The sequence below is a fragment of the Tasmannia lanceolata genome, unplaced genomic scaffold (genome assembly GCF_043159265.1).
Source record: "Tasmannia lanceolata isolate RefF3 unplaced genomic scaffold, GAP_Taslan_0.1 ptg000031l, whole genome shotgun sequence".
NCBI classification, from domain to species: domain Eukaryota; kingdom Viridiplantae; phylum Streptophyta; class Magnoliopsida; order Canellales; family Winteraceae; genus Tasmannia; species Tasmannia lanceolata.
In genome coordinates this window covers 82017-93762 of record NW_027518708.1, presented here as the reverse complement: position 1 = coordinate 93762, position 11746 = coordinate 82017, and the positions used below count along the sequence as shown (strand labels likewise).

Genomic DNA, 11746 nt, shown 5'->3' with positions numbered 1-11746 from the left:
CCATGTTACTAAACGGACCACAACTCTCTCATCCCTTCGACTTTCTTGGAGCCCTTTGTTGCGTTTGTAAGAACATATAGAGATGAGAAGATAAAGACTGATTCCATTTGAAATGATACAGTTGTGGATGGTTTACTCTATACGTCCAGGTTTGGATGTGTTTTTGGGAGCTTGTTCCCTTTGTTTTGGCCTGTGAGCCTCCCTAGCTCTGTATCTCTTTTTCCTTCTAATACATCTGGTGGAGGTCTTGCCTAACCCCAGCTTGCCCAAAAAAAAAAAATACCTCAAGGTTTAACTACAAAGCGCTCACATCCTGTTGACATTCTTGGTGCCGTTTGTTACGTTTGAAGGAAATCTTCAAGTTCAGGAGATAGAGACTGATTTGATTTGACTTGGAGTTAAAATGAGAGAGTTGTGGATGTTTTACTCTACATCTCCATATTTTTTACTAAACAGAATATAAGTCTTTCATCCCTGTGACTTTTTTGGAGCCGTTTGTTGCATTTGATAGAAAATTTCTTGATGGAAGATAGATACTGGTTTCTTTTGATTTTGACTTAAAATGAGAGAGTTTTGGGATATTTAACTCTATACCTCCATGTTTTACTAAGCAGACAATAACTCTCTCATCCCTGTGACTTTTTCGGAGCCGTTTGTTGCGTTTGAAAGAGCACATCTAGATGAGAAGATAGAGACTGGTTTCATTTGATTTGGAGTTAAAAGGAGAGAGTTAGGGATGTTTTACTCTATACCTCCATGATTCTAAACAGACCATAACTCTCTCATCCCATTTACTTTTTGGGAGCCATTTGTTGTGTTTGAAGTAAAACATCAAGACGAGAAGATATAGACTGATTGCATTTGATTTGGACTTAAAATTAAAGAGTTGTGTATGTTTAATAATATACCACTATGTTTTTACTAAATAGAATATAACTCTCTCACACGTTTCACTTTTTTGGAGCCGTTTGTTGGGTTTGTAAGAAAACATCAAGATGAGAACATAGAGACTGAATTTATTTGATTTTGACTTAAAATGATCGAGTTGTGGATGTTTTACTCTAAACATCCTCTTTCCACTAAAAAGACCATCATAACTCTCACATCCATTTGACATTTTTGGTGCCGTTTGTTTTTTTTTTTTGATGAGTAAGCAGGGGTTAGGCAAGACCTCAACCTGCATTAGGAAAAAAAAAAAGAGGAACAACTAAGGGGGCTGAAAAGCCAACAAGAAGGGAACAAGCTTCCAACAACAGAGAATCCAAAATACAAAATTACAAGACATGGAGGAATTACATTCTACAGAACTCAGTGCCACTCCTATCCGAATCCAGGAGCTGAAGGAGAGCCGGGGGAGACAGGAAAGGAGGGATATCGATCCCTTTGCATGGGCATTTCCGTTTGGATAGAAAATCAGCAACACTGTTTCCTTCCCTCAATATGTGAGAGATTTTCCATTGGAGAAAAAGAGATAAGAGCTGATGAATGGCCTTAATACGATGGAAGCACCTCCAAGGAATTTTCGAGTTTCCGTTGATCACATCAGCAGCGGTTTTAGAGTCAACTTCCACCCAGATTTTATCGATGCCTAAAGATGCGGCCAGCTGCAAACCTTTGAGGATAGCACGAATTTCCAGAGCAAGAATATCCTCCCCCTCCACGTTCACATAGAACATGGAAACAAGGAAACCATTGTTGTCCCTAATTGCACCGCCAATACCACCTCCTTCAATATCCAAAGAAGCGTCGGAGTTGATTTTAAAAGACCCAAGCAGCGGCTTGATCCAGGAAACGGCTTGAGGTGAACAGATTTTAGGACATAAGGTACAGCCAAAGTTGGAAGCTATAGAGAGATTGCTTTGGTTATCAACATCCTCAATCTTCAAGCCCTGAATCTTTGATCTTACCAGGGAAAGAAGATCAGACATCAGCTCTGTGTTGGGACGAGAAGTATTATGGAATACTCGCTGATTTCTCTCAATCCAGATTTTGTATATTGAAGCTTCAAAAGCAAGGTAGGCCAATTTAGCTGACTGGCCTGCACCTTTGAAGTTGGTAGCAAGCCATGCTCTTCCTGAAGAAGGTCAGGTTTGGGATTGCGACAGTGTCCGAGCTTCACAAGAAGAGATTTCCAGATCCAATTTGAGTAGGGACATTGGAAGAAGAGGTGGTTAACAGATTCAAGACCTGATTTGCATAAGATACAAGACCTGCTTACTGAAGAGTCCAGGAAATGAAGATTATCAGTGGTACTTAGGCCATTGATGAGAGCTTTCCAGGAGACAAGAGCATGACGAGGGATATGGCATCTGAACCAGATTCTCGAGGCCCAAACAGGTTTTTCAAATTTCTGTCTAGTGACTTCCCACCCACTTTTCGCGGAGAAAAGACCATTGCTGTTTGGTTTCCAAATAGGGAGGTTGCTAGCTGAATCATTGAAGATGGCTTCGGATAAAAGGGCTTTTTCACAGATGAGAGATCCAATGTTCAGAATAGGATTCCAGGATCCCTCATAGTGCAATTGGTCAAGAGTAGTCATGGATGAAAGGGGGGAATTAGCTCTATGTCTTGATATGAGGGAAGAAAGGACACCGCGCGGATGCCAAGGTTGGTTCCAAAGATCAATTTCAGCTTTATTGCCCACAAAGTAACAGATATGGGGTTTAGCCAATTCCCTACTCTTAAGGATACTTCTAATCCCCCAGGAAGGTTTGGAAGGATGGATAATGGTCCAAAAGTTTTTTCTTTTGAGATATTTCAACGAAAACTAGCGGTTCCAGAGGTTATCCTTACATGATATGATTGACCATACCTGCTTGATTTTGAGAGAGACATTAATGTCCCTGATGAGCCTAAGCCCAGCCCCCCCTTCGCTTTTGGGTTTGCACATTTCTTCCCATGAAACAGAATGGTGAGTTTTTTTTCCTTCAGCGCTTACCCATATGAAAGATCTGAAGATTAACTCAATCGTGTCCATGACACCTTTTGGAATGTCAAAAGCTGAAGACCAATATATCATGAAACTGTTTAACACAGTTTTCACGAGTTCAATTCTCCCAGCTTGGCTTAGGCATTTGCTGGACCAGCTGGCAATGCGCTTGCGAACTTTAGAAATCAGCGGCGCACAGTCACAAATAGAGAGTCTCGAAGTAAACAATGGGAGACCAAGATATCTTATGGGGAGAGCTCCTTCAGCAAACCCCAAAATTTCTAGGATCTCCTTCTTATCTCTGAGCAAAGTACCTCGAAAGAAGACTTCTGATTTGGTGCCGTTTGTTTCGTTTGAAAGAAAACTTCAACATGACCAGATAGAGACTGATTTCATTTGATTTGGACTTAAAATGGGAGACTTATGAAAGTTTTACATGATACCTCCATGTTTTAACTAAACAGACTATAACTCTTTCATCCCTTTGTCATTTTTGGTGCCGTTGTTGCATTTGAAAGAAAACTTCAAGATGAGCACATTGAGACTGATATCATTTGATTTGAACTTAAAATGAGAGAGTTATGGAAGTTTTGCTATATATCTCCATGTTTTTACTAAACAGTCAATAACTCTTTCATTCATTTGACATTTTTTGTGCCGTTTTTGGGTTTGAAAGAGAACTTCAGGATGAGCACATAGAGACAGATTTCATTTGATTTAGACTTAAAATGAGAGAGTTGTGGATTTGTTACTCTATATCTCCATGTTACTAAACAGACCATAACTCTCTCATCCCGTCGACTTTTTGGGAGCCGTTTGTTGCGTTTGTAAGAAAACTAACAGATGAGAAGATAGAAACTGATTCCATTTGATTTCGACTTAAAATGACAGATTTGTTGGTGTCTATACCACGACGTTTTACTAAAAAGACCATAACTCTCACATCCTTTTGACATTTTTGGTGCCGTTTGTTGTGTTTAAAAGGAAACTACAATATGAGCAGATAGAGACTGATTTGATTTGACTTGAAGTTCAAATGAGAGAGTCGTGGATGTTTTACTCTAAACCATTATGTTTTTACTAAACAGAATATAACTCTCTCATCCCTTTCACTTTTATGATCCGTTTGTTGGGTTTGTAAGAAAACTTCAAGATGAGAAGATAGAGACTGATTTCATTTGAATTTGACTTAAAATGACAGAGCTAGGGATGCTATACTCTTTACGTCATCGTTTTACCAAAAAGACCATCATAACTCTCACATCCCTTTGACATTTTGGTGCCGTTTGTTGCCATTGAAGGAAAACTTTAAGATGAGTAGATAGAGACTGATTTCATTTTATTTGGGCTTAAAATGAGAGAGTTATGTAAGTTTTACTTGAAACCTCCATGTTTTTCCTAAACAGACCATAACACTCTCATCCTATTGACTCTTTTGGAGCCGTTTGTTGCGCTTGAAAGAAAACATTAGGAGGACAAAATAGAGACTGATTTCATTTGATTCTGACATAAAAAGAGAGAGTTATGCATGTTTTACTCTATACCTCCATGTTACTAAATAGACCAAAACTATCATCTCATCCCATTGACTTTTTTGGAGCCGTTTGTTGTGTTTGAAGGAAAAAATAAAGATGAGAAGATAGAGAGTCATTCCATTTGATTTAGACTTAAAATAAGAGAATTATGGATGTTTTACTCTGTACCCCCATATTTCTGAACAGACCGTTTTTTTGGTGCCGTTGTTGCATTTGAAAGAAAACTTCAAAATAAGTACATAGAGACTGATTTCATTCGATTTGGACTTAAATTGAGTGAGTTATGGATGTGTTACTCTATACCTCCATGTTACTAAACAGACCATAACTCTTTCATCCCTTCGACTTTTTTGGAGCCGTTTGTTGCTTTTGTAAGAAAACATAGAGATGAGAAGATAGAGACTGATTCCATTTTATTTTGACTTAAAATGACTGAGTTGTGGATTATTTACTTTGTAACTCCACGCTTTAGTAAAAAGACGATAACTCTCACATCCATTTTACATTTTTGGTGCCGTTCTTTGTATGTGAAAGGAAACTACAAGATGAGCAGATAGAGACTGATTTGATTTGACTTGAAGTTAAAATGAGAGAGTTGTGGATGTTTTACTCTACACCTCCATATTTTTACTGAACAGAACATAACTCTCTCATCCTTTGACTTTTTTGGAGTCGTTTGTCGCATTCGAGAGAAAACATCTGGATGAGATGATAGATACTACTGGTTTCATTTGATTTTGACTTAAAATGAGAGAGTTGTGGATGTTTAACTCTATACTTCAATATTTTACTAAGCAGACAAATAACTCTCCCATCCCATTGACTTTTTTAGAACTGTTTGCTGCATTTGAAAGAAAACGTAAAGATGAGAAGATAGAGACTGATTTCATTTGATTCGGAGTTACAATGAAAGAGTTATGGATGTTTGACTCTATACCTCCATGTATCTAAACAGACCATAACTCTCACATCCCATTGACTTTTTTGGAGCCGTTTGTTGCGTTTGAAAGAAAACATCAATATGAGAAGATATAGACTGATTACATTTGATTTGGACTTAAAATGAGAGAGTTATGTGTTACTCTATACCTCCTTGTTACTAAACGGACCACAACTCTCTCATCCCTTTGACTTTCTTGGAGCCCTTTGCTGCGTTTGTAAGAACATATAGAGATGAGAAGATAAAGACTGATTCCATTTGAAATGATACAGTTGTGGATGGTTTACTCTATACGTCCAGGTTTGGATGTGTTTTTGGGAGCTTGTTCCCTTTCTTTTGGCCTGTGAGCCTCCCTAGTCTGTATCTCTTTTTCCTTCTAATATATCTGGTGGGGGTCTTGCCTAACCCCAGCTTGCCCATAAGAAAAAAAAACCTCAAGGTTTTACTAAAAAGCGCTCACATCCCGATGACATTCTTGGTGCCGTTTGTTATGTTTGAAGGAAATCTTCAAGATGAGCAGATAGAGACTGATTTGAATTGACTTGGAGTTAAAATGAGAGAGTTGTGGATGTTTTACTCTACATCTTCATATTTTTTACTAAACAGAATATAACTCTCTCATCCCTAGGAATTTTTTGGAGCCGTTTGTCGCATTTGATTGAAAATTTCTGGATGGAAGATAGATACTGGTTTCTTTTGATTTTGACTTAAAATGAGAGAGTTTCGGGATGTTTAATTCTATACGTCCAGGTTTGGATGTGTTTTTGGGAGCTTGTTCCCTTTCTTTTGGCCTGTGAGCCTCCCTAGCTCTGTATCTCTTTTTCCATCTAATATATCTGGTGAGGGTCTTGCCTAACCCCAGCTTGCCCATAAAAAAAAAAAAACCTCAAGGTTTTACTAAAAAGCGCTCACATCCCGATGACATTCTTGGTGCCGTTTGTTACGTTTGAAGGAAATCTTCAAGATGAGCAGATAGAGACTGATTTGAATTGACTTGGAGTTAAAATGAGAGAGTTGTGGATGTTTTACTCTACATCTTCATATTTTTTACTAAACAGAATATAACTCTCTCATCCCTAGGAATTTTTTGGAGCCGTTTGTCGCATTTGATTGAAAATTTCTGGATGGAAGATAGATACTGGTTTCTTTTGATTTTGACTTAAAATGAGAGAGTTTCGGGATGTTTAATTCTATACCTCCATGTTTTACTAAGCAGACAATAACTCTCTCATCCCTTTGACTTTTTCGGAGCCATTTGTTGCGTTTGAAAAAACACATCTAGATGAGAAGACAGAGACTGGTTTCATTTGATTTGGAGTTAAAAGGAGAGAGTTAGGGATGTTTTACTCTATACCTCCATTATTCTAAACAGACCATAACTCTCTCATCCCATTTACTTTTTGGGAGCCGTTTGTTGTGTTTGAAATAAAAAATCAAGACGAGAAGATATAGACTGATTGCATTTGATTTGGACTTAAAATTAAAGAGTTGTGTATGTTTAATAATATACCACTATGTTTTTACTAAATAGAATATAACTCTCTCACACGTTTCACTTTTTTGGAGCGGTTTGTTGGGTTTGTAAGAAAACATCAAGATGAGAACATATAGACTGAATTCATTTGATTTTGACTTAAAATTATAGAGTTGTGGGTGTTTTACTCTAAACGTCCTCTTTTCACTAAAAAGACCATCATAACTCTCACATCCATTTGACATTTTTGGTGCCGTTTGTTTCGTTTGAAAGAAAACTTCAACATGACCTGATTTCATTTGATTTGGACTTAAAATGGGAGACTTATGAAAGTTTTACACGATACCTCCATGTTTTGACTAAACAGACTATAACTCTTTCATCCCTTTGTCATTTTTGGTGCCGTTGTTGCGTTTGAAAGAAAACTTCAAGATGAGCACATTGAGACTGATATCATTTGATTTGGACTTAAAATGAGAGAGTTATGGAAGTTTTGCTATAAATCTCCATGTTTTTACTAAACAGTCAAAAACTCTTTCGTTCCTTTGACGTTTTTTGGGCCGTTTTTGCGTTTGAAAGAGAACTTCAGGATGAGCACATAGAGACAGATTTCATTTGATTTAGACTTAAAATGAGAGAGTTGTGGATTTGTTACTCTATATCTCCATGTTACTAAACAGACCATAACTCTCTCATCCCGTCGACTTTTTATGAGAGAGTCATGTAAGTTTTACTTGAACCCCCATGTTTTTGCTGAACAGACCATAACACTCGCATCCTATTGACTCATTTGGAGCTGTTTTTTGCGCTTGAAAGAAAACATTAGGATGACCAAATAGAGACTGATTTCATTTGATTCTGACATAAAAAGAGAGAGTTATGCATGTTTTACTCTATACCTCCATGTTACTAAACAGACCATAACTATCATCTCATCCCATTGAGTTTTTTGGAGCCGTTTATTGCGTTTGAAAGAAAAAATAAAGATGATAAGATAGAGAATCATTCCATTTGATTTAGACTTTAAATAAGAGAATTATGGATGTTTTACTCTGTACCACCATATTTCTGAACAGACCATAACTCTCTCATCCCTTTCACATTTTTGGTGCCGTTGTTGCGTTTGAAAGAAAACTTCAAAATGAGCATATAGAGACTGATTTCATTTGATTTGGACTTAAATTGAGTGAGTTATGGATGTGTTACTCTTTTTATTTTTTTTTGGTTGGTAAGCTGGGGTTAGGCAGACCCCGACCAGATATATTAATAACAAAGGAAAGGATTACAAAGGAGGGCCACAAGGGCGACAAAGGCAAATAGCCAAAAAGAAAATAAAAGTGGAGTGCTGAAAAATGCCACAAGGTGGGCTACAGATAGCACCACAACACCAACAACTAAACACAACACTTGTCTTCAACACGTAGCTTAGGGACATTAAGCTAATCTGATGAGGGGTGTGGAGGAATAACCACTCCCTCCCAACAGTGCTCTACAAGCGGCTTAAAGCAAGGTACATCTTTCTCTTCGTCACAAGATTGGGACAACTACACTCTAGAATAAACCATCCGATCATAATCAAGGGACACGATGTTGTGAAGATCTGAAGGAATAGAAACTGACTGAATATCTTCACCTTTGAGAGAGCAATTTGGTTTTGAGAGGTAATCAGCTGCTTGGTTAGCCTCTCTCCAAATATGTGAGATTTTCCAGCTTTTGAACTTATTAAGCAGGTTCATAATCTTCTCAAAAGTAGGGATCTTCTTCCAAGAACAAGTCCACATCTTCTCTATAATTTTCACAGTCATCATCGAATCTGATTCAACCCAGATGTGCTGAATATTCTTTCTGTGAGCAAGCTCTAAGCCATGGAGGACTGCTTCCATTTCTAAACCATGAATCTCTTCCACAGGTTTATCAACAGAGAACATGGCTATGATATTCCTCTTTCCATCTCTTAGAATCCCCCCAATCCCCGCACCTTCGGAGTTGAGGGCTCCATCAGTATTTAATTTGACCATTTCCCCCACTGGCATAACCCAAGAGCAGAACTTACTATCAGTTTTCCTATAGAAGTAGGGAAAGTTCCAATTTTTTGACACTTCCTCAATTTTGCTGGACCGAATATCCTCAAGGTTAAGGAATAGGACTCGATCTCTAATGGCATTTAGAGCAGCAGCAAGGATTCTTTGTTTATGAACCTCTTTGTTTTCAAAAATGCGAGTATTCCTCTCCAGCCAAATCATATAAACAGCAGTGTTAAAGACTATTCTCATTGCTATAGCTGTCTGCCCTCTTGGCTGTGTTACTCTATACCTCCATGTTACTAAACAGACCATAACTCTTTCATCCCATCGACTTTTTTGGAGCCGTTTGTTGCTTTTGTAAGAAAACATAGAGATGAGAAGGTAGAGACTGATTCAGTTTTATTTTGATTTAAAATGACAGAATTGTGGGTGTTTTACTCTATACCACGATGTTTTACTAAAATGACCATAACTCTCACATCCTTTTGACATTTTTGGTGCCGTTTGTTGTGTTTGAAAGGAAACTACAAGATGAGTAGATATAGACTGGTTTGATTTGACTTGAAGTTGAAATGAGAGAGTTGGGGATGTTTTACTCTACACCTCCATATTTTTACTAAACAGAACATAACTCTCTCATCCTTTGACTTTTTTGGAGTCATTTGTCGCATTCGAGAGAAAACATCTGGATGAGATGATAGATACTGGTTTCATTTGATTTTGACTTAAAATGAGAGAGTTGTGGATGTTTAACTCTATACTTCAATTTTTTACTAACCAGAAAATAACTCTCTCATCCCATTGACTTTTTTGGAACCGTTTGTTCCATTTGAAAGAAAACGTAAAGATGAGAAGATAAAGACTGATTTCATTTGATTCGGAGTTACAATGAAAGAGTTATGGATGTTTGACTCTATACCTCCATGTTTCTAAACAGACCATAACTCTCACATCCCATTGACTTTTCTGGAGCCGTTTGTTGCATTTGAAAGAAAACATCAAGATGAGAAGATATAGACTGATTACATTTGATTTGGACTTAAAATGAGAGAGTTATGTATGTGTTACTCTATACCTCCATGTTACTAAACGGACCATAACTCTCTCAACCCTTCGAATTTCTTGGAGCCCTTTGTTGTGTTTTTAAGAACATATAGAGATGAGAAGATAAAGACTGATTCCATTTGATTTTGACTTAAAATGATAGAGTTGTGGATGGTTTAATCTATACCTCCAGGTTTGGATGTGTTTTTGGGAGCTTGTTCCCTTTCTTTTGGCCTATGAGCTACCCTAGCTCTGTATCTCTTTTTCCTTCTAATATATCTGGTGGGGGTCTTGCCTAACCCCAGCTTGCCCATCAAAAAAAAAAAAACCTCAAGCTTTTAGTAAAAAGCGCTCACATCCCGTAGACATTCTTGGTGCCGTTTGTTACGTTTGAAGGAAATCTTCAAGATGAGCAGATAGAGACTGATTTGATTTGACTTGGAGTAAAAATGAGAGAGTGGTGGATGTTTTACTCTACATCTCCATAATTTTTACTAAACAGAATATAACTCTCTCATCCCTATGACTTTGTTGGAGCCGTTTGTCACATTTGATAGAGAATTTCTGGATGGAAGATAGATACTGGCTTCTTTTGATTTTGACTTAAAATGAGACAGTTTTGGGATGTTTAACTCTATTCCTCCATGTTTTACTAAACAGACAATAACTCTCTCATCCCTGTGACTTTTTCGGAGCCGTTTGTTGCGTTTGAAAGAACACATCTAGATGAGAGGATAGAGACTAGTTTCATTTGATTTGGAGTTAAAAGGAGAGAGTTACGGATGTTTGACTCTATACCTCCATGATTCTAAACAGACCATAACTCTCTCAGGCCATTTACTTTTTGGGAGCCATTTGTTGTGTTTGAAATAAAACATCAAGACGAGAAGATATAGACTGATTGCATTTGATTTGGATTTAAAATTAAAGAGTTGTGTATGTTTACTAAATAGAATATAACTCTCTCACACGTTTCACTTTTTTGGAGCCGTTTGTTGGGTTTGTAAGAAAACATCAAGATGAGAACATAGAGACTGAATTCATTTGATTTTGACTTAAAATGATAGAGTTGTGGTTGTTTTACTCTAAACGTCCTCTTTTCACTAAAAAGGCCATCATAACTCTGACATCTTTTTTTTTTTTTTGATGGTTAAGCTGGGGTTAGGCAAGACCCCTACCAGATATCATTAAAGAAATAAAGAGATACATCAAGGGGGCCAATAAACCAGCCAGGGGGGAACAGACTCCCAATAGGCAAACCACATAATGGCAATCCACATAACAGCAAAAGGACAATAAGGAACAGAGCCTAAACAGCCAAACATAGGAAACAAAAGGGGAAGAACGGGAGCAGCATAGAAGACAGAATCAGTTCCGTTTTTTCAGACGCAGATACTTTGTTCTCTCTCTATCAGATTTTACAATAGCAAGAAGCTCGTCAGGAACTGTCATCTGAGAAGTGGAATGGCCTTTAAAGGGGCACTCTCTCTTGGACAAAAAATCAGCTGCCATGTTGCCCTCTCTCCAGATGTGGGTGATTCTCCACTTCATTCCTGCCAGATTAGTCCAAGCTCTTTGGATCGACGGGATTTTTTTCCACGGAGGTAAAGAGCGTTTGTTGAAAGAGTTAACAGCAAAGGAAGAGTCTACTTCAATCCAAAGAGAAGTAATGCCCAGATATTTTGCGACGGTCACTCCTTCACATATTGCTTGAATTTCCAAGGCGAAGATCTCATCCCCATCAGTATTTTTAGAGAAAACATGAATTATTTCGCCATCCTTGTTTCTTAGAATTCCTCC

The 11746-nt window shown here is 37.7% G+C and overlaps 2 protein-coding genes across 2 annotated transcripts; both read right to left on the bottom strand.

Annotated features, from left to right (window-relative positions):
- Positions 1-1292: 1292 nt before the first annotated feature.
- Positions 1293-1928, bottom strand: LOC143859507 (uncharacterized). Its single transcript, XM_077370187.1, has one exon. The coding sequence runs from the start codon at positions 1926-1928 to the stop codon at positions 1293-1295; it is 636 nt and encodes a 211-aa protein (XP_077226302.1).
- On the bottom strand, positions 1928-2539 carry LOC143859506 (uncharacterized). The gene has a single exon (XM_077370186.1). The coding sequence runs from the start codon at positions 2537-2539 to the stop codon at positions 1928-1930; it is 612 nt and encodes a 203-aa protein (XP_077226301.1).
- Positions 2540-11746: the final 9207 nt, after the last annotated feature.

Coding starts and splice junctions, on each gene's coding strand:
- LOC143859507 (XM_077370187.1), bottom strand. CDS start 1,928: ATGTCTGATCTTCTTTCCCTGGTAAGATCAAAGATTCAGGGCTTGAAG.
- LOC143859506 (XM_077370186.1), bottom strand. CDS start 2,539: ATGACTACTCTTGACCAATTGCACTATGAGGGATCCTGGAATCCTATT.